Genomic DNA, 22,887 nt, shown 5'->3' with positions numbered 1-22,887 from the left:
ACTTGAGTATACTTTTTCACTTAGTTTCTACATTCATTTAGTGACTTTTTGGCCCGGATTTGTCTTGCTGCTCCTGTTCTAGTTCTAAATCACGTTGAGGTAAGAAAAATAAAGCGAAGTAAGGAAAGGCAGAGGGGCTGTAGCTCTATCATATTTAAGATTTTAGTTTTTTTTTTGGTTGTTGTTTCCCTTTGCTACTTTCCTATAAAATAAAACTGCACAGTTGTTTTGTGGGCAAAAAGAAAACTAATCTAAGTCTGAATGTCTGAATATGAATGAAGGGAAGTGGTTTTCCCCGACACAATGATGTCTTCTGAGTTAGCAAACTTCAGTGCAGCACAGCTGGGGATGAGGCTGTGGCAGAGGGGAAGCATGAGGCCAGTGTGAACAACAGAAAGGCTTATTGCTGGGCCATGGCTGCTTCTGACAGAAGCTCACGAAGGTCAAGTCCAGGTCAAGTGACTGTCCTTTGCTTTGCAAGATCAGCTACCTCATTTTTCTTTTGATTAATGCACGTAGGATTAGTTTCAGGAGAGAAGGAAGAAGTCAAGCCCATCACCTAACAAGAGATGGACAAGTAGAATGCCAGTTGCTGGAATACTAACCCTCACTGGCAGTGTCTTAGAGACCAGCCTTGCTGAGCATCTGTCTAGGTAATAAATCCACTCAGGCAGTGAGAAGATGCTTTGAAAAAAACTAGAATGAAATAGAATTAAATGATTCCAAAACATCCTGAACTTAATCTGGATAATAGTAATTATGATATTAAAAATAATCGCTGAATTTTATTGCCTGCTACTAATGGACTAGTCACTTTTCAAGTTCTTTAGAATTTTAACTGAATCCTCTCATTAACTCTTAGGGTCCCACTTACTTATACTCCTGGAGAAAAATATAAATCTAGAGAAATGAACTATTCCAATCATAGCAAAGATTCAAGAGCAAACCTTGGGGGCTTTGATTTGTCTGAATAATCCAATTTAAAAAAAAAAAAAAAAGGAAGGCTGCAAATGGACATGACATTAAGGAACCAATGAAATAAGTGAGGAGGAGAGTGAGTTGACAAAGACCCCTTAATCCATTTCAGATGCCAAAGGGTCATGACCTATTATTTTGTAGGGTCACAGTGTGTAGTCTGAAGTCCGCAAAATTACGATCTAATCATAACTAGAGAAAATCACTATTAAGTAGTTGGAAGGGAGTAGATTGTTCTGCCAGCTTAAAGTAAAGCAGGAGTTTGCTCATTGTCTAGTGGTTAGGATCCAGCACTTTCACTGCTGTGACCTGATTTTAATCCCTGGTTGGGGAAGTCCGATCACACAAGCCTCCTCGAAGTCTAAGCTTTTATGAGTGGTTTCTTCAGTGAAATATAGTAAAATAATTTTATTAAGCCTATGAGAGGTAAGCCCTACTTTCTATGTATTTAAACCTCTTGAACTTTCTTGTGAGCTTGCTGCTGCTGCTGCTGCTAAGTTGCTTCAGTCGTGTCCGACCCTGTGTGACCTCATAGACGGCAGCTCACCAGGCTCCCCTGACCCTGGGATTCTCCAGGCAAGAACACTGGAGTGGGTTGCCATTTCCTTCTCCAATGCGAACAAAGAAAAAGCAGGTAACAGTTTCTCACCACATGAGTTCTGACGTTTCTCCTTCAGGATGACAATGAAAACATCTTTCCGCATCAGGTTCTGCAGAATGAAGTCTCTACCCACTGCAGTCCCTGACCTCCAACACGCCCTGATAGGAGTTCAGGGTTGAGATCAGGAACGAGGCACTCTGTGCTCTGGGAAAACTGACACAACAGGCCTTCTGATAGTTAAATAATTTCCAGAGAAAATTGATGAACCCAATTTTACAACTTCTCATGTGTAGAAAAGCTCTAAAATCTTTCAGAGAGACATCTGTTCCTCCTGATTCTCAGCCACTTTCTCCCAAGATGTGAGCTTATCTGCACGTCACCCCTTCACCACAGTCGCATGCATACTGACCTCCTCTACGTCCGTGGAGCAGTTCCTCAGAGCTGGGGGGAGGCTGTCCTCTGGCCTGTAGTCCTCAGCAAGTCCTCCCAATAAAATGAACTCTGGGGAGTCATGTTTTTGGGTGTGTTTTTTTTGGTTGACAAGGTCCCCTTCCAGGACACCTCCTCAGGTAACCTACTGTTCTCATTCTCAAGGAAGACACCTGTGTTTCTCACCTCCAGTCCAGCTGGGTCATCCTGGTGTCTACTGATGGAGTCCAGTGAAGAACTGCTACTCTATTTCCCAACTTCAGGTCAAGATGTGGGTGTTGAGGAGGCCTGTGTGCGACCAAGATGGAAGTGCACGTGTGCTTCCTGGACAGAAGCAGTGAACATTTTTCTCCTTGGCAGGGAGAAACTGGCTTGAATTGTGAAGTAAGCCTCAAAGCCTTGTATAGTTATCTTTTTAAAAAATTTCTAGCTCAACCTATTAAACATCATTAAGTAATACTATAGAACTGACATGAAAAGATTATTTAGAAAATAATTTGTTAATTAAACGATATTTTTAGCAGTAATATCAGAATGTTTTTTACTTGTTTAGGACCCTAATCCTCAGGAAGGTTTCCAAACCTCTCAATGTACTTTACATGTTCCCTGAGGGGCTTCCATGGTGGCTCAGTGGTGAGGAGCCCACCTGCCAATAGGACCACATGCGGTCCTAGAGGATGCACACGCTGCAGAACAGCTGAGCCATGTGCCGCAACTATTGCCCTGTGCTCTAGACCCCGGGACCCCCACTACCGAAGCCAAGTGCACCAGAGCCTATGCTCCCCAACAAGAGGAGCTACCACAGTGAGAAGCCTGTGCACCACAACTAGAGAGGACCCACCTTTGCCACAACTAGAGGAAAGTCCAGGCGGCAGTGAAGACACAGCACAGTGAAAAATGAATAAAAAATAAAATTATTTCAAAAGTCCCTCCAACTTTACATATAGCTACTGAGTGCTGTATGTCCCAGCTGGAACGAAGAGAAAGATGACTGATTCATCAATGTCCTGAAGATTGCCTACATTAAATACATGAATTTCCACAAAGATCTTTGTTACTTTGAGAAATTGTATTCTTTCAGTGTTCACGTTACTAACATATGTCCTACAAGGAAAGCTCTGTCCCACTGTTGCTAAACGTATTAAAAGCCCTGCCTGTGCCCCTTCTATTCAATCTTGTTTGATCTTGTTTGTCTCTCAGAGATGCAAAGACACCATGATGGAATTTAAGAACTTCCCTGGATTGCATTGTCCCCAGGCACCTCTTGCCCTGCTCTGTGATAACTTGCTGGGTCCTAAGGAAGAAAGAAGTCTGCAGCTGTGACGGGAGTGGCCCTCGTGCCTTCCAGGACTCTGCAGGCTGCTGTGCTGTGAACGTCACCCGTGCTGGGGACACAGCTGGTGGCCAGGCACTCGTGCTCTGTCTCTGTGCTCTCAGCATCGCTTCAGTCTTCTCAGTCTCTGAAAAGGAATGTTGTGGAGAAGCACTTGCCTCAGTGTAGTTCATCTGTGTTGTTCTGTGTCCTGAGGACCCGCTGCTGCTCCAGTGAACACTTTAAACATCTCTGTTCTACTTCCAAGTTCTCAAGCTGCTGCTGACTTTCAACTCCAAGTGTCCAGTGTTTTGGGCTTTTCTCAAATGAGATTCCTGAACCAGGTGAGTTCCTCCTAGTGCAACCAGCACATGGATTAGCCTAGGTAGACACTCAGAGGAGAAGGCAATGGCACCCACTCCAGTACTCTTGCCTGGAAAATCCCACAGACAGAGGAGCCTGGTAGGCTGCGGTCCATGGGATCACAAAGAGTCGGACACGACTGAGTGACTTCACTTTGACTTCTCACTTTCATGCATTGGAGAAGGAAATGGCAACCCACTCCAGTGTTCTTGCCTGGAGAATCCCATGGATGGCGGAGTCTGGGGGGCTGCCGTCTATGGGGTTGCACAGAGTCGAACACGACTGAAGTGACTTAGCAGGAGCAGATCCTCCGAGGAGCCCCTGGTGTCTCCACCATTGTTCACTGTGGGGCGGGGTTCCCTCTATTTACTGTGTTTCTCTGGGAGGCTGGACAGTCTGGACCTGCAGTGCTTGGCAGGCAGAGCAGGTGAAGTCATAGGAGAGTGTCTGACAGATCTAGAACTTTCACTCAGGTTCTGCTTTTAGTTGGTGGTTTGCAATCGTAAGGGGAAATTGACAACCAGAAACCATAATGGAGAAGAACACAGCTGTATGAATGGAGAAGACACCTTCATGCATAGTGAATGAGGAGCGCACACTGGGGATTTCTACACTGGGAGGAAGTGAATGACTGTGATATTTGAGTGTAAGGATAAGATATGCACCTGACCTCTCGCCAACTGAATACCACGTCTTCAAGCATCTCTACAATTTTTTCCAGGGAAAAAAATTCCACAACCAACAAGAGGCAGAAAATCCTTCCCAAGAATTCATCAAATCCTGAAGCATGGATTTTTTTTTTGATGGTTGTTTTTAGGTTACTTTTTTTTGAAAAAAAAATCAGAGTTACAAAAAGCACTGGAGTGGTTATGTTCCCTTCAAGGTCCTCAGAGCAACAAAAAACATAGCTAGAGCTAGAGTATTTTTACTTCTAACATGCAGATCCTAAAAAGGGCTCAAGGAATCATAAAATGCAATTTTTAATCAAGCTGCCATTCAGGCTTGGTGGCTCTGTTTTAACGAAAAAACAAAGTAAGTCTTTTACAGTAAAAATTTAATAAAGGAAGAAAAATCATAAACTGACTAAATACAAAATATACATTTTCCCCTAAGTGTACATACATAATACTTTATCAACAAAATAATTTAAATATTTATAAATAGTTAAATAAATATTAAAATAAATAAATAAATGTCCAAGTAGTTAAATATGTAGATAGATGAGCTTCGGCATCTGTTTTGCCTATAGAGTAGAACATGATGTTACTTAATATTCCAGAAATCATTTGACATATTGATTCATTTCAGGGTGCAATGACAGCAGAAATGAGAGTCTTCCACATGGCAGTGCAGGAGGAAGTGTGGTCTGTTGGTCCATGAGAATCATTTCCGTGTTGAACCAGGTATGTGTCAGTCCTTTCTCCTGAATTTCTCCTGCAAGTTTGTTGAAGAAGAGAAGGCTCTCATGACTTCTGCTCTGACAACCTCCCAGGCACAAGGGCTGTGTCTCTTCTCTTGCAGATAGAGAGTGAGTCTGTGGAAGTATTTCCTCACAGCCAGGCTGGCATCCTCCTTGAGCAGGGGAGCCCCTCGCAGCCCCTCCTCCTGCCTCAGACAGGCTTGCAGGTCAGTGAGCTGCTGATCCAGTGCAGCTCGGAGCTTGTCCAGGAGGCTCTGGTCCCACACAGCGGCCGAGCCCTCTGTGCTGAAGAGCTGGAAGGTGTGCTGGGTCACCTCGTGGAGCACAGAGATGGCTTGAGCCTTCTGCAACTGGCTGCCACCCAGCGCCTCCTGGGGGAATGCAAAGTCATTTCTGTCCTGCAGGCAGGAGGAAGGGGAGACCCTCCTCAGTTGTCGCAGGAGTGTCAGGACCCTCCTGTTGGGCAGGCTGTGGGTGTGAGGCAGGTGGCAACCCAAAGAGCAGATGGCGATGCAGCTGAGCAGCAGCAGGGCCAGGAGGAGGGACCAGGCTGGGGCCATCGGGGACCTTGCAGATGCTTCTGCCCTGGGGCAGTGGGTGACTCTGTGAACCTGCTCTCTAGATTCTCTGAAGACCTTCCTTCAGGCCTGTGTCTTAAATAGGAGCCCATGGTTTCCACTTTGTGAAAGTTCCCTCTTATTTTCTACTTTTGTTTTTGCTTTTCAGTTTGCACTCTCCAGTGGGTTAGGGCAGCACTACCCAATCATTTTTTTTTTCATGTTGCTCTTCTTTCTTCTGCCCACAGAGCCTTTTAGATATTTTTTCTTAATTGCCCTGCACTGTGAAATTTTGATAACACAGATATACTGTGTATGTATTTATGTACTCTGTGAATATCTTTTCTCTGTACATAGAAAAAGGAGGTGTAAATCTTACTCTTTGTATTCAGTGTAGTTTAGAATTACATAAAAATTTAAGCCATAATTTAAATTTAAAAGCTACTGAATTTTATTTTTTCTTTATAAACTCAGTTTTCAGAGTGATTTTTAATGTCATATGTTTACTTTTATAAGTAGGTATGTATCCAATTACATATTGAAATAAAATTTACATAAATACTTTTAATAATACCAAGATATAGACATACTTAAAAGTCATTCAAAGCTGCTCAAATCATTGAATAACTTAAAAATAGTTCTTTAATATTTAAACTATTTATCATTGAATTTTCTTCATGTCAGAAAATAATTTTTAGTTTTACTGCCTGCTACATATTCATCTGGATATTATCAACATTTTTTCTCTTTAATACTTTGATATGTTGAACCATCTTTGTAGAATTTTGGTAAGAAACGATAATATTTTTTGTATTTTATTTACAAAGAAATTTTCCATTTTTATTTAATTTCTGGACCCCAAATCATACTGACCTTCAAACATAAGCAACATGCATGAGATGGACAATGGTTTCTCAGAAGTACAGAAAGGGAAATTCTCACAGTATGACTTTGAGATCAAGCAAATGATGGAAAGTCCTCCAGTTAACTTAGGTTGTACCATCTAGTCACCTTAGGTTGTACCACTGATCTTGTATACAATTTGTTTATATTCCATAAACTCAGTCTCAATGCTTCTCTTATGTATGATACACAAGAAAGGCCAAAGACAGAAATAAATACTAAGGGGTTAGATTTTGTTGTATCAGGTTGAGCTTTGACATGTAATAACTAATCATTGTAATGACAAGATTTGTTCATATTCCAGAAAACTAATGTCTGCATGCATGGAAGTAGCATTATCACCAGTGAGAAAGCATGATTTAGGAATCACCATCCATGTGAATCTTTCTCTCTGTTCCTTTGCATTAAATTTCAAATTTCCCAAATGACTTTCAAGTTCCAATTCAAGTCTATTGTTTTCAAATAAAAGGAAATCATCTTTGTAATTAATTCAGAATGGGGTAAATATTGATTATTTCATGGGAAGATTTAACTTTTGGCTATGCTCCTGAATTCTTTTTATTTTACAGTAGATTTTATGTTGTCTTGTCCCCTTATGTTCCAAACTTCAAATAAGAGATATGTGACCATCTTTGGCAAATCAGCTCTGTAGTGACTGAACTCTGTCTTCTTCCTGTGGTATCCTCTGTACCAGGCCCAGTGTAATCACTCAACAAGTTATTTTGTGGTTATTTATTTACTTATTCACTTCTGGATGCACTGAGTCTTCACTGTTTGCCCGGACTTTCGTCAGTTGTGGCAAGTGGGGATCGCTCTTCCTTGCAGTACCCGGTTTTCTTGCTGTGTGGTCCTCCTCAGGCTCTAGCGTGCAGGCTTCAGGAATTGCAGCGTGTGGGCTCTAGAGCAGGGTCTCAGTAACAGGGGAGCACTGTCTTAGTTGTTCCGTGGCAGGTGGACACTTCCTGGACCAGGGATCGAATCTGTCTCTCCTGAAGAAAGATTTTTCTTCACTGCACCATCAGGGAAGTCCTCAACAAGTAATTGTAGCTAAAGCACTTTTTCAGATTTCCTTCTACTACTGGAAGGCGTTTACAAATGACCCAGCTATTTTGCTTCATCTGGGCCCTATTTCCTGGAATTATAATAGACAGCATCTGGTATTTCCACTCTATTCCTGCTGGTACCAGTCATACTGAGTTTGTTGCTAAAACCAGTAGGAGTCTCCTTCCTTGAAGGCACATGTGGTCTGGGGATTCAAGTAGCAAGTGCCACACGCTTTTCAGCCTTTGCCCAGCACTATGTTAAACTCCAGAGAAGGCAATGGCACCCCACTCCAGTACTTTTGCCTGGAAAATCCCATGGATGGAGGAGCCTGGTAGGCTGTAGTCCATGGGGTCGCTAAGAGTCGGACACGACTAGGCGACTTCACTTTCACCTTTCACTTTCATGCATTGGAGAAGGAAATGTCAACCCACTCCAGTGTTCTTGCCTGGAGACACGACTGAAGTGACTTAGCATAGCATAGCATATGTTAAACTCAGGAGGATGCCTCACCCCTAATTGTCCTCAACTAGGTCATGATTCCAGAAAACATCTACTTCTATTGCATTGACTGGGCTAAAGCCTTTGACCTTGTGAATCACAACAAACTGTGGAAAACACTTCAAGAGAGAGGAATACCAGGCCACCTTACTTGCCTCCTGAGAAACCTGTATGCAGGTCAAGAAGCAACAATTAGAACTGGACATGGAACAATGGACTGGTTCCAAAGTGGGAAAAGAGTACACCAAGACTGTGTACTGTCACCCTGCTTATTTAACTTATATCCAGAGTACATCATGTGAGATGCCGGGCTGGATGAAGCAGAAACTGGAATCAAGATTGCCAGGAGAAATATCAATAACTAGATATGCAGATGACACCACCCATAAGGCAAGAAAGGGAAGAGGAGCTAAAGAGCCTCTTGATGAAAGTGAAAGAGGAGAATGAAAAAGCTGGCTGAAAACTTAAAACATTCAAAAAATTAAGAACATGGCTTCCTGTACCATTGCTTCATGGCAAATAGATGGGGAAACAAAAGAAAGAGTGACAGATTTTATTTTCTTGGGCTCCAAAATCACTGCAGATGGTAACTGCAGACATGAAACTTTTTAAAAGACACTCGCTCTTTGGAGGAAAAGCTATGACCAATCTGCTGCTGCTGCTGCTAAGTCGCTTCAGTCGTGTCTGACTCTGTGCGACCCCAGAGACAGCAGCCCACCAGGCTCTACCGTCCCTGGGATTCTCCAGGCAAGAACACTGGAGTGGTTTGCCATTTCCTTCTCCAATGCATGAAAGTGAAAAGTGAAAGGGAAGTCGCTCAGTCATGTCTGACTCTTAGCGACCCCATGGACTGCAGCCCACCAGACTTCTCCATCCATGGGATTTTCAAGGCAAGAGTACTGGAGTGGGGTGCCATTGCCTTCTCCGCTAGACAGCATATTAAAAAGCAGAGCTGTTACTTGGGCCTAAAGGTCTGTATGGTCAAAGCTATGGTTTTTCTAGTAGTCATGTATGGATGTGAGAGCTGGACCAGAAAGCTGAGTGCCAAAGAATTGATGCTTTTGAACTGTGGTGTTGGAGAAGACTCTTGAGAGTCCCTTGGGTTGCAAGGAACAAACCAGTCCATCCTGAAGGAAATTAGTCCTCAATATACAATAGAAGGACTGACGCTGAAATTCCAATTCTTTGGCCACCTGTTGTGAAGAACTGACTCATTGGAAAAGACCCTGATGCTGAGAATGATTGAAGGCAGGAGGAGAAGGGGACAACAGAGGATGTGATGGTTGGATGGCATCACTGACTCAATGGACATGAGTTTAAGCAAGCTCCGAGAGTTGGTGATGGACAGGGAAGCCTGGTGTGCTGCCGTTCAGGGGTCATAAAGAGTCACCAGTGACTGAACGACTGAACTGAACTGAGGTCCTGACAGAAAAGAACTTGCCGGATGTCATACGCAGAGCCATGTATCTGAACTCAAACTCTCCCTGATGCTCATAGCTCACAGCAATGAGCAGACAGTTTACCACAGTACTCTTTGGTGGATCTTTACCGACGTGGCAATTACTACTACACAGGTCAGGAAGCAACAGTTAGAACTGGACGTGGAACAACAGACTGGTTCCAAATAGGAAAAGGAGTCTGTCAAGGCTGTATATTGTCACCCTGTTTATTTAACTTGTATGCAGAGTACATCATGAGAAACACTGGACTGGAAGAAACACAAACCAGAATCAAGATTGCTGGGAGAAATATCAATAACCTCAGATATGCAGATGACACCACCCTTATGGCAGAAAGTGAAGAGGAACTAAAAAGCCTCTTGATGAAAGTGAAAGTGGAGAGTGAAAAAGTTGGCTTAAAGCTCAACATTCAGAAAACGAAGATCATGGCATCCGGTCCCACCACTGCATGGGAAATAGATGGGGACACAGTGGAAACAGTGTCAGACTTTATGTTTCTGGGCTCCAAAATCACTACAGATGGTGACTGCAGCCATGAAATTAAAAGACGCTTACTCCTTGGAAGGAAAGTTATGACCAACCTAGATAGCATATTCAAAAGCAGAGACATTACTTTGCCAACAAAGGTTCATCTAGTCAAGGCTATGGTTTTTCCTGTGGTCATGTATGGATGTGAGAGTTGGACTGTGAAGAAGGCTGAGCGCTGAAGAATTGATGCTTTTGAGCTGTGGTGTTGGAGAAGACTCTTGAGAGTCCCTTGGACTGCAAGAAGATCCAACCAGTCCATTCTGAAGGAGATCAGCCCTGGGATTTCTTTGGAAGGAATGATGCTAAAGCTGAAACTCCAGTACTTTGGCCACCTCATGCGAAGAGTTGACTCATTGGAAAAGACTCTGATGCTGGGAGGGATTGGGGGCAGGAGGAGAAGGGGATGACAGAGGATGAGATGGCTGGATGGCATCACTGACTCGATGGACATGAGTCTGGGTGAACTCCAGGAGTTGGTGATGGACAGGGAGGCCTGGCGTGCTGCAATCCATGGGGTCGCAAAGAGTCAAACATGACTGAGCGACTGATCTGATCTGATTTGATCTGACCTGAGATACTTCAGAGACTCCTCACAAGGAATGGTGAATGATCATTTCCATGCTCTTATTTTATTCCATTGCATGGCTGGTGAGCTTCATTTTAGTTTGGCTTCCAGTTTTTGACATGTAATAATTAAAGCCTGACAACAGGTTGAAAATCTAGAGTTTGGATATGAATCCCTGGTCTCCTTATTTTGCCTACTAACCTGCTCATTCTTTTTTGCTCAGTGTGACTATTTTCTTCCTTCTACATTCCAAGCATGTAGACTTTAAAGACCTTTATGTTCTGAATGGTTAGGACCCCACCAAAGTCATATCATGAGGTTGTAAACCCCGAAGTAATGATATCAGGTGACAGACCTTCTGGGAAGCGATTAGGGTGTGAGGATGGAGGCCTCACAAAAGGAAATAATGCCCTTATAAAAGAGGTGGATAAAAACTAGTCCCTCTCCTGCCCTGTGATGATACGAGAGAACTCTGCAGTGTGAGACCTGAAGCAGGCTCTGACCACGACTGGACCAAGCTGACACACAGTTCTCGGATATCCAGACTCGAGAACTAACTTTGAGGAATACATTTCTGGTCTTTGCAAACTACCCAGTCTATGCTATTTTGTTGAAGAAGCTTGAATTGTAAGATATTACATGCCCTGTTTTATCCTCAGAATACCTCCGGAGTCTGTAAAATTTCTGAAGGGAGAGAAATTATCTTACTGAACGCTGTTTTCTCGAAGTCTAGTCTGGGCTGTAACATTTCTTTCAATCAATATTCAAGTAACATCAATTCACAAGGATGGTAATGATAGGAGAAACAATAAACCCAATATCTATTAGATATATATGATGTGAGAACACAATGATTTAGAGATTCTTCATGTTTCTACAAGGGAAGATATGATGAAATATTGTGTGAGATACTTTTTAAAGATCATTTGCAGAAATATTTTCTTCAAGTTTGCATTTTCAATATTTGGAAGGTATGGTGAGTGGGGGACTCAGTGTCCACTTTTCGTTCAGTGATTCTCAAGTGCTTGCAAGGGGCTGCCTGATCACTCTTTCCTTGTCTCCCTCAGGCAGCAAGGAAACACTCTGTCTACACTTGTAGATGTTTTCCTCATTGGCCTATGCCTTTGGGACTCAACCTGAATGCTTCTTTCAAATTGTCTATGATCCTGTGAACTCTGAGTGACAGCTCTGTCATCTTCCCCAAGCTGAAACTGTGAAATAAGAGTTTAAATCAGAGTGTGTGCAAGCAAGAACATTGGTTTTCCCCTTGCACACCCACCCAGAGCTCCATTAGGACAAATAGTGCAAAAATGAAAAAATGGTCTTGTGCACTGAACTTGTCTCCTTCTGTCTTAATCATCCAGTTATTTCCAAATTTCCTTGCAATGAGACTGCCATGAGGATAAGTCCAGGCCGGGTAATGTGAGCAGAAGTGCTATTACGTGTAGCCCTGGTCGTTGGAAACATCCCATGTGATCCACTAATCTTTTCCCTTTGCCTTCAAGGAGAATAGACTCAAGTACTGCAGACAAAATTGAAGTCATGTGTTAATGATGGAAAAATTGCAAAACAAAGGGACCCATTTCCTTGACTCACTTTTTGGAGAAGAGCGAACTAGAAGATTCACTTGATCAAGAAGGCCTGTATTGTGCTCTTCAAAGAAGGAAAGAACGGTTTTCTTTAAAATCAAATTCCTGACCCGAGTTTCTGTTTACCTGTTACAAAGGCTAAACATTAGGTTAACTGACAAATACCTTTCACAACATACTCTCCTAAAAACTTCCATAAATAAGTAAACTTCAGATGTTGAAAATAGTAAATACCCCCAAATACATAAAGATCTTTTACATTATGTTATAAAATTGTTCATTTTAGAAAAGAGACTTTGTTTTTCTGTCTAAATGTTTTTGTAAAACTAGGACTTTTATTTCAGATATTTTTCAGCTTGTAAGCAAACAGAAGTCCAGATCACTTTGGAGAGTTAAGAAAACAATCTGATTGAGTAGAGAGTTGTCACAAGTATAATTTTCATTGTATCTGTTGATGTTTCTTGAGGATTCTTACATGAGGGAAAGGCACTTTTCAGTTTCCACTCTGACAACCTCCCAGGCACAGGGGCCGTATTCCTTTTCCTTCAGGTAGAGATGGATTCCTTGGAAATACTTCCGGACAGCAATTCCCAAATCGGGACAACCCAGAGTCACTTCTTCCAGCTGTTCCAGGCTCTGACCCAGGCTGGAGTAGTTTGTCGAGGAGGGCACTGTTCCAAGCAGCACGGCTGCTCTCCATGGTGAAGAGGTTGAAGGTCTGCTGGAGCATCAATTGGTGATAACAGGTGACTTGAGTCATCTGGATTGGGGTGATATTCTCTCTTCTCCAAGGAAACTTGAAGTCATGTCTGTGGTCTAGGCATGACTGAGAGGGGATCGTTTTCATCTGTCTTAAATGTATGAAGATTTCTTTGTTGTCCAGAGGACAAGCAGGGATGGAGCAGAGCATCACTCCTGCCACTAGCAAATAGATCTTGGCCATAGGGAGTTTCCACAGTTTATTGGAAAACTATTTATAAACTGGAAAATTCTGAAAGAGATGGGAATACCAGACCACCTGACCTGCCTCTTGAGAAACCTGTATGCAGGTTAGGAATCAACAGTTACAACTGGACATGGAACAACAGACTGGTTCCAAATAGGAAAAGGAGTACATCAAGGCTGTATATTGTCACCCTGCTTATTTAACTTATATGCAGAGTACATCATGAGAAATGCTGTGCTGGAGGAAGCACAAGCTGGAATCAAGGTTGCTGGGAGAAATATCAGTAACCTCAGATATGCAGATGACACCACCCTTATGGCAGAAAGTGAAGAAGAACTAAAGAGCCTCTTGATGAAAGTGAAAGAGGAGAGTGAAAAAGTTGGCTTAAAGCTCAACATTCAGAAAACGAAGATTATGGAATCCTGTCCCATCACTTCATGGCACATAGATGGGGAAAGAGTGGAAACAGTGGCAGAATTTATTTGTGGGGCTCCAAAATCACTGCAGATGGTGACTGCAGCCGTGAAATTAAAAGACACTTACTCCTTGGAAGTAAAGTGATGACAAACCTAGATAGTATATTAAAAAACAGAGACATTTCTTTGCCAACAAAGGTCCGTCTAGTCAAGGCTGTCGTTTTTCCAGTAGTCATGTAAGGATGTGAGAATTGGACTATAAAGAAAGTTGAGCGCCGAAGAATTGATGCTTTTGAACTGTGGTGTTGGAGAAGACTCTTGAGAGTCCCTTGGACTGCAAGGAGATCCAACCAGTTCATCCTAAAGGAGATCAGTCCTGGGTGTTCATTGGAAGGACTGATTTTGAAGCGAAACTGCAATAATTTGGCCACCTGATCGGAAAAGCTGACTCTTTTGAAAAAACCCTTGTGCTGGGAAACATTGAGGGCAGGAGAAGGGGATGACAGAGGATGAGATGATTGGATGGCATCACCGACTCAATGGACATGAGTTTGGGTAGGCTCCGGGAGTTGGTGATGGACAGGGAGGCCTGTCATGCTGCGTGCTGTTAATGGGGTCGCAGAGTCGGACACGACTGGACGATTGAACTGAACTGGACTGAACTGAACTGAACTGATACAGAGTTTCCGTGATTCACTGGAAGGCCAACAGGGGGCGTGCGGACACCACTAATCAATGAGCCAAAGGTTTCTTCGCCCGGTCGTGGGAGAGCGCTTCTCTAGCAGGCCGCAAGAGGGCGCAGGATGTCTCCTTATCGGTTTTATTAGGGAGTTTGGGAGTTCTGAGACGTCGTTTCAGCGGGTTTGGCAGCCAGAGAAGAAAGGCGTCGCTGCTCAGCGACCAAGTTGCTGTTCCTTTAATAGTGCACTAAGAAATAGCTAAGAGTCGGAGACGACCGAGCGACTTCACTTTCACTTTTCACTTAAATGCATTAGAGAAGGAAATGGCAACCCACTCCAGTGTTCTTGCCTGGAGAATTCCAGAGACGGGGGAGCCTGGTGGGCTGCCGTCTATGGGGTCGCACAGAATCGGACACGACTGAAGCGACTTAGCAGCAGCAGCACCAAGAAATTTTCAATCCGAGCCCTCTCCAGAGACGTTTTGTGTGATGGCAAGCCCGGAAGCTTGCATTCCTGGCCGTCCAATGAATGTTGTGCTTTCTTTTCGCACAGAAACTAGAGCAAGGCCATTTTTACAAAGAAAAGGCGTTTACTGAGGCGTTTGAAGCGGAGAATTAGAGCGAGTTGGGGCCGATTTTACAGATTCGGGCTCGTTTCCGGCGCGAAGAAGGGGCAGCTCAGGGAATGGGGAGCTTGGCGGCGGCTATGGGACGACTGGACGGTGTTGGGGACGCCCTGGGGGCAAGTCCGAGCGCGGTCCCCACCCGGGCCGATGACGGGGGAGCTGTGCGCCCCTGGAGATGCTCTGGGACTTTTAGGGTGTCGTTCAAGGAGCTGGCCTTGAAGTGAGGGAGTAAGTATTGAACAACTGAAAAGTAAGAATATTCAAAAACGAACAGGAATGTATGCCTTTAAATTTATACTTAATTATATATGTCTCATTAAATATTTTAAAACTTTTAGTTGTGCAATATTTTTATGAAAACATTTTAAATATTAGATATATGATGTTAAATGTATGAGTATTAAAACATTTATTTTAATTAAAACATTTAAAATATTAGGTATATGTTATTAGGTATGAATATTAAAATATGTATTAATATTTATTCGTATTTTATTAAATTCTTTTTAAGCTATGGTTTATTCATACTGAAACAAGAATTTAATATGATTTTACTTTCCTGGCTTTAATGGAAGCAAGCTCAATATATTCAAGATCACTTCTATATTTGACAATTTCTTGTGACTCTGTGACAGTCTTAAATAATTTTTATTTAACCCGAGTTTCTGAAACACCACTGCCAGCACCCCACCTTGTGTGTAGTGTAGAAAAAAGGATTAGTGCAGATGTCCCTGGTCCAATGAGCAAGACTGAGCTTTCAAGGCAAGAGGTGCCAATGTGATGTCTGGTCTGGGAACTAAGATCCCACATGCAGTGCTGTGCAGTCAAAAAGAAAGGAAAGAAGATGGAAGAGAGAGAGGGAGAGAGGAACCAGAGGAAGAAGAGGCAGTGTCCTGTACAAAGCGTTGAGGGCATTTACAGGTCTGATCTTTTCATTTTCTTTGGGAAGAATTTTATAGATGAAATGAAAATTGCCCAGATTTCATTGGCAATGTGAAGCCTTTCTTTGTAAGACACATATGGTCTTGCAAATAAAAGGGCATTTCTTGTCTTTCTTGAAAATTTTGATGTTTTGTTCAGCATGTATATTTTGGCAGTTTCGTTTTTTAATATTGAATTATAATATTATTTATCTTGCTGTCTTAGACTTGGTGCATTTTTACATATCACGCTTAAGAGAAGTCCTTTCTTACTTTGTCCCAGTACTAACCCAAGAAATCGCTTTAGAAGTACTGTTGCCATCTTCCCTGGATGAAAGTATAGGAATGTCCCATTTCTTGTCATTCTTTCCTGTTTCATTGTATAACCGATTTCCTGGTCTCTGTAACCATTAAAAAAGTCTTTGTCTTAAAATAATATCACCAAAGGTGGTCTGAGACTAACTGAGCATGATGTAAGGAACTGTTTCAGTTCAATTCAGTTCAGTCGCTCAGTCGTGTCCCACTCTTTTCGACCCCATGAACCGCAGCACACCAGGCCGCCCTGTTCGTCACCAACTCACAGAGTTTACCCAAACTCATGTCCATTGAGTCGGTGATGCCATCCAACCAAGGGACTGTTTACCTCATTTATACTCTTCACAGAGCAGCCATTATTTTGTCAGACAATTTTTCAAAATGCTGGTTCTCTGCAAAAGAATTCAAGGGCTGTAAGATTTCTTTCCATAATGTTCTAGGACTGCCATAAGCCTGGAATCTTGGGATCTGCTCCTTTATAGACTTGTTGGCTGCCCCCATCCTAGACTATGCTTTTGGGGGGGGCCTCAAAACACAGCATTTTAACCATTTTCCTTCTCTCCATATCTTTTTTTTTTTTAATGTCTCCTTTTTTTTCTATTAAGAAAAAATATTACCTTTAGACTGCCTTCATCTGATTTCCTCTTCAGCCACCCCTTACTTTTGGTAACTACAAATCTGGTTTCTTTTTCTCCCAGTGTGATTTTAAAGTATAACATAATCAGTGTCTTAAAAAGTAGCATCAGAGGTGGTCTAACTGAAACTAACTGAGGTTGAGGAAAAGGACGACTTATCTCATTTATTAACAGAGTTGCTGCTGCTGCTGCTAAGTTGCTTCAGTCGTGTCCGACTCTGTGCGACCGCATAGACGGCAGCCCATCAGGCTCCCCTGTCCCTGGGATTCTCCAGGCAAGAACACTGGAGTGGGTTGCCGTTTCCTTCTCCAATGCAGGAAACGGAAAAGTCAAAGTGAAGTTGCCCAGTTGTATCTAACTCTTAGTGACCCCATGGACTGCCGCCCACCAGGCTCCTCCATCCATGGGATTTTCCAGGTATGAGTACTGCAGTGGGGTGCCATTGCCTTCTCCATATTAACAGAGCAGTTGTGTTTCATTAGACAACTTTCCTAGAATCTGTTTCTCTGCAAAGAACTTCAAGTGCTGTGGGATTTCTCTCCATAATGTACCAGGCATTGATCAAAAGGGAGGAAACTTGGGCTCCTGGGCTCCTTCAGAGTCCTGCAGGCAGTCCCTCTCCTAGAATTAACACTTGGGGCCTCAAAATGCAGACCCTTGACAGTGTTAAGGGACTTTCAGGCAGAGCTCCTCTTGGTTGGACTGAGGGTGGAGTAAACAGGTGACTCTTGGTTATATTGATAAAAAGACTGTTATCATTCACTAATTTCCATGTGCTCAGCCTATAATTTGCAAACTTCGTATTATTTGGACTATACAATGTCCTCTGTGATGGTACTAAAGTTGTCTTCATCTTTTAGGAGAGGAAGTGAAAGTCTGGTGTCGGCTACGCTCAGGACCTCAGATAGTGTGAGAGCAGAGCTTCCTGCTGCTCCCAGTCCCTCCTCCGTCAGCTCTGAGTACTGGCCCTCAGCTGCTCTGAGCTCCTGCTGCCTCCTTCCTCCTCATCCTCCTCCAGTGTCCACTCTCCTGCTCCCAGGATGGCAGACCCCATCCCCACGTGACTCTCTTGGAATCCACATCTCCAGGCACACTGTCCCATGTGTGTGCAGTCAGCACACTTTGGTACAGAATGAAGAGAATTGTATGAATTAACCCATGTTCAGTATTATGCCACTATTATCTGTAGACCATCAGAAAATGAGAGCTAGGGTCCTGTAAATAATTGTGGAAGAATTAAAACCTTATGTATTAGACCTTAAAAAGAAAATGCAGAGAGTTATGGCTAGATTTATTTTGGTTCAATTTAAAAACTGTCAAAATAGACTATGGAGTCATACCTCTAAGTTCTCTTTTAGACTAAAGAAGAGAGTTAGACTGAGCTTCATGTTTTTATTTCAAGCTGAGTTGACTCATATAGATGAATATCTCCTTTTGGACTGAGACTTTTCCATGAACAAAATTTCATTTCCAGTGTAATAACACAAAAGAAGCATCGAAGCTGTGACATTCTCTGATGCCAAGAATAGAAGGGAAGTTTTTTAGTGGAAACAAAATTGAGAAAAGTGCAGAAAGTGACAATTCTGACCTATTTACAGACCTTACTTGCAGGAAGGTGCTGAGAACAGCTGGATAAAGCCTGGCACAACCTGACATCTGCAGCATCACCAAGCCCACCAGATGCCAACCCCTTCCCTGATGACATGGAGGGTGGTGTTCTCCAGCCCTGGAGAATGGTGATCATCACCATTGCCACCCTCTGAGAGACCAGGAATCCCCCAAACTCAGCACTTCTGTGAAACTGAGGGCTACAGCTCAACAAGGTGCTCTAAGCTGCCTTCCCTGCGCCCCAGCTACCGGGAGGGCACCACAGAACTCCCTGTAACAGACCAACTGGCCTTGCTCGCCCAGCACACCTGTCTCCAGGTCCAGCGCCTCGAACTCCAGCACCAAGTCCACAGGGAGAACCGGAGAGTCCCTGTAGGCAGGAGCCTCCAGCTGAGCTAGGTGCTGCTGGGGCCCAGGGAGTGCGTGGCGCCCCAGGAGCAGTGACTAACCTTCCTTTTCGGGCCAGACTGCCCAGGGGAGCCTTTCAGTGGCTTTGCTCAGAGCCTTTGATTTCTGCACCTGCCCCTGCATACATCCTCACCTTCCTGGGTGGAGATTTTAGCCAGAGCAGTTTACACTGGTGCCTGTTTATGCTGTGATTGATGGCTGTAAATCTGAGCATGTTGCGGTATGTTTTCAGATTCCAAGTTGTTTTTGGGGAAAAAGACTAATTTGGAGAAAGGGGAAAGGCATCTACATTCTGGACAGTAATCTAGATATTGGGACCATGCAGTGGAAAGACTTGAGGACAAGACAGTCTTACAGGAGCCCCTGGGGAAAGGGGAAATGATTTTATTTAATATAAATGATAATTTCTCCTGCAACGTTCAAGTAGTTGAAAAATATTTTTAAATGTATAGATAAATCTTAAACTCACACCAAGTTTAAATATTTTCCTTATGCCAAAACAAGACTTTGAGTTCCTGGCTTCAGTGGAAGCAAAATGATCTGTAATGTTTTCAAAATTACTTCTTTGTTCATCTCAGTTCAATTGAGTAAAAGCCATATTTGACAAATGTATGACCCAGTAACTACCTTAAGGAATTAATGTCAATTTTCAAAATCTTTTTTTCTTCTCATTTCTTTTAACTAAGGATCTTATGTTAAGCTTTCAAATTTGTACATAGTTTTTCATTGGAGAGTTTTATTAACTTTTTAAAAATTTCATTTCATATAGATAAGTTGCTTTAAAATTCATAATCAAGATGTTTTTTATTTCAGCATAATGTAGGTTTACACTTAATATACCATTTGCTACTTAATAAGCATCTTATATGCCAAATGAACTGATTGCATGTTGATCTGATGCCTGCTAAATATCTCAGTGTGCTTGGTACAGTCATAAGTTATTTTATTTGTTAGTAAAATTTCAAGATGTGTAGATATGGTTTGTACAATACTAGAAAAGATTAACGTATTCTAATTTGCAGAGGTAGAATTTTTGCATTAAAAATTAGAGCTGAGTAAGGCACAGATACAGCATAATCATCTTTAGGGTAGACATGAAATAATGGCGAAACCTTTGTATACACCTGTCACAGTAACAACTCTCACAGCTGTTTCATGTGTCCGTGATGCTTTATATAATCTACTCATGTAAGATAATTTTGTAAGTTGTTTATATTAACGTCATATAGAGTACATAACATGAGATGGTATATTGAATGGACTACAGTATTCCTGTTATCCCTATTTTGTTTTTAATTGGAGAAAAATTGCTTTACAATGTTGTGCTGGTTTCTGCTGTACAACAATATAAATCAACTATAAATACACGTGTATCCACTCCCATTTCCCTATTTTAAAGCCGAGAAAACTGTAGCATAGGACAGAAAAATCTACTGGACTAAATGATGCAGGAAATTGAGGGAGAACTAAAGAGATGCCCAGATAACAAATATACTGGTCACCTGAGAAGACAAGAGTAACCCACAAAGAATGCAGCAAGATTGTTGTCTTCAAACAGTTTAACTGGTAAAACTCTTTTAAGCTTATCATTATTATTATTATCATTATTACACTTAAACTTTTATTGACAACCCTGAGGACCAGTAGTATCCTACCACTGTGCAGGATGCTGGGTGGGAATAGGAAATGGAGACTTGCTCCTGCTCTGGGGAGTCACTTCCTCCCCATTTAAGGGACTCTCAGTTAGAAGGTCCTGATGGAGGATGTGTGTAGGGGAGGGGTGTTTAAAATGAAAAGAAAGACTTTGATCTTGGAAACTACAGACTATAAGAAATTCTTAAAATAATAAAAGTTGAAATATGGTAAATGTATAAATTGGTGGGATCTTTGTTGATCAGTTTTTATAAATGAACCCTGACTTGTTACTGCAGGAACTTGGATATGCCTCGATAATAATATTTTCTGTACAGCACATTGACATTTGATTTTTAAGATCTGTCTTAGAAAATCATACTATTTGAAGACAGGCAACATACCTAATTCCAGTAATTAACCCTCTGTTCAAATCTCAGCCAAAGTATGTCCATGGTGGTGAATAAAAGATATGATGGGTGTGCATGAGATACTTCAGCCTATTTCAATGGTGAAGTATCAAAGTTTTGGCTTAGCTTCTGGTTCAAAATGGCAGAATAGAAGGACATGCACTCATCTCATCCTGCGAGAGCACCGAAATTGCAACTAGCTGTTGAAAACCATCCACAGGAGGGCTCTGGAGCCCACCCAAAAAAGATACCCCACGTCCAAAGCCAACGAAGAAACTGCAACAAGGCGAAGGAGGTGCTCAATCACAATAAAAATAAACCCCATACCTGCCAGATGGGAAACCGAGAAACTGGAAAACAGTAATACCAAAAAAGTTCTCCCACTGTTGTGCATGTTCTGAGCCTTATGTCAGGCTTCCAAGCCTGCAGATCTGGCAAAGGGACTGGGTATCCCCAAGGAATCTGACTCTGAAGGCCAGTGTGATTAATTACAGGACTTCCACAGGACTGTTGGAAAAAGACTCCATTCTCAAAGGGGACAAACAAAATCTTGAGTGCACCATGACCCAGTGGAAAGGAGCAGTGACCGCACAGGGTACCAAACCAGACCTACCTGCTAAAGGTGGAGTCTCCTGTGGAGGTGGGTCAGCAGGGGCTTGGCGTGGGGACAAGGGCACTAGCAGCTGCAATCCTGGAAGGTGGCCCTTGGCGTGAGTCCCCTTGGAGGTTGCAGAAAATCAAACACTTCATTCATTAATAATGTTTCTTACTTTTATAGTACAAGAAGGGAAAAAATTGGCTTCTGAACTCTTTTGGGATTTGGTCTTCCAGTAGCAATGCAGAGGCTCCACGAGGTGACATTACCAGCAAGGATGGACAAAGGACTTTATGGAAAAGAGAACTAGGATCTAACCAGGACAGCCCAGGACTGGAGACCAGAACCACACACTTCACAGCCCCTGCTCTTTGCTTCCTGCCTCTGAGGAAACTGCCCTGCAGAGCCGTTCTCCTGGGTTCCCTTATCCTCCTGCCCTCGTGTGCTGTTAACACATGGCCGTTCCATCGACGCGTTCTTGTGCCATTCCCTCCCTTTTAAGACTGAGGTCATGGGACTCCATTTTAAGTCCTTTTCTCATTCCATACTCTCGTCCTATTTGATGAGTTCTTCTGTTACGCCTTACACTTTATGAAATTGCTTGTAAATTGCCATCTCCAATATCCATTGAACATTTGCACTGAAATGTCTATTATAAGTAGTTACCTTTTATTTTTACATCCTCTCACAGCTTGATCCACCTTCTACTGGGGGAATTCCATTTTTCTCCCTTTCATTGTAGCATTCAAGCTAACTGATAGTCATTTCTACTACTAATTATACTATTTTAAAAATAGTTAACATTTTATTATAAATTAACTCATTATTGTTTTTTAGGTTCAGTTCAGTTCAGTTCAGTCGCTCAGTCGTGTCCTACTCTTTGTGACCCCATGAGCTGCAGCACTCCAGGCCTCCCTGTCCATCACCAACTCCCGGAATTCACTCAAACTCACATCCATTGAGTCAGTGATGCCATCCAGCCATCTCATCCTCTGTGATCCCCTTCACCTGCCCCCAATCCCTCCCAGCATCAGAGTCTTTTCCAATGAGTCAACTCTTCACACAAGGTGGCCAAAGTACTGGAGTTTCAGCTTTAGCATCATTCCTTCCAAAGAACACCCAGGACCCATCTCCTTTAGAATGGACTGGCTGGATCTCCTTGCAGTCCAAGGGACTCTCAAGAGTCTTCTCCAACACCACAGTTCAAAAGCATCAATTCTTCGGCGCTCAGCTTTCTTCACAGTCCAACTCTCACATCTATACATGACCACTGGAAAAACCATAGCCTTGACTAGATGGATCTTTGTTGGCAAAGTAATGTCTCTGCTTTTGAATGTGCTATCTAGGTTGGTCATAACTTTCCTTCCAAGGAGTAAGTGTCTTTTAATTTCAAGGCTGCAATCACCATCTGCAGTGATTTTGGAGCCCAGAAAAATCAAGTCTGACACTGTTT

At 42.6% G+C, this 22,887-nt stretch overlaps 1 protein-coding gene, 1 long non-coding RNA gene and 1 pseudogene across 3 annotated transcripts; 1 reads left to right on the top strand and 2 right to left on the bottom strand.

Moving 5' to 3' along the window:
- The first annotated feature begins 1,697 nt into the window (after positions 1–1,697).
- LOC109562850 (uncharacterized) lies at positions 1,698–20,115 on the top strand. Of its 2 annotated transcripts, XR_011568016.1 has the most exons (5): positions 1,698–2,389; positions 3,206–3,661; positions 4,989–5,083; positions 16,956–17,198; positions 17,642–20,115. It is a non-coding gene; the product is annotated as an uncharacterized lncRNA (long non-coding RNA). The 2 variants fall into 2 exon arrangements; XR_002181237.2 differs by lacking the exons at positions 1,698–2,389; positions 3,206–3,661; positions 4,989–5,083 and adding an exon at positions 13,990–15,139.
- LOC109562660 (interferon alpha-H) lies at positions 5,091–5,660 on the bottom strand. Its single transcript, XM_019965688.2, has one exon. It carries the CDS (start codon positions 5,658–5,660, stop codon positions 5,091–5,093), a length of 570 nt encoding a protein of 189 aa, XP_019821247.1.
- Positions 12,204–13,187, bottom strand: LOC139184523 (interferon omega-1-like; annotated as a pseudogene).
- Positions 20,116–22,887: the final 2,772 nt, after the last annotated feature.

The sequence above is a fragment of the Bos indicus genome, chromosome 8 (genome assembly GCF_029378745.1).
Source record: "Bos indicus isolate NIAB-ARS_2022 breed Sahiwal x Tharparkar chromosome 8, NIAB-ARS_B.indTharparkar_mat_pri_1.0, whole genome shotgun sequence".
NCBI classification, from domain to species: Eukaryota; Metazoa; Chordata; class Mammalia; order Artiodactyla; family Bovidae; genus Bos; species Bos indicus.
Note: the sequence above shows the minus strand (reverse complement) of the source record. Positions and strands in the feature narration are given on the sequence as shown.

What these genes read in the sequence shown, in the direction of transcription:
- LOC109562660 (XM_019965688.2), bottom strand. Translation starts at nt 5,660, where the DNA reads ATGGCCCCAGCCTGGTCCCTCCTCCTGGCCCTGCTGCTGCTCAGCTGC.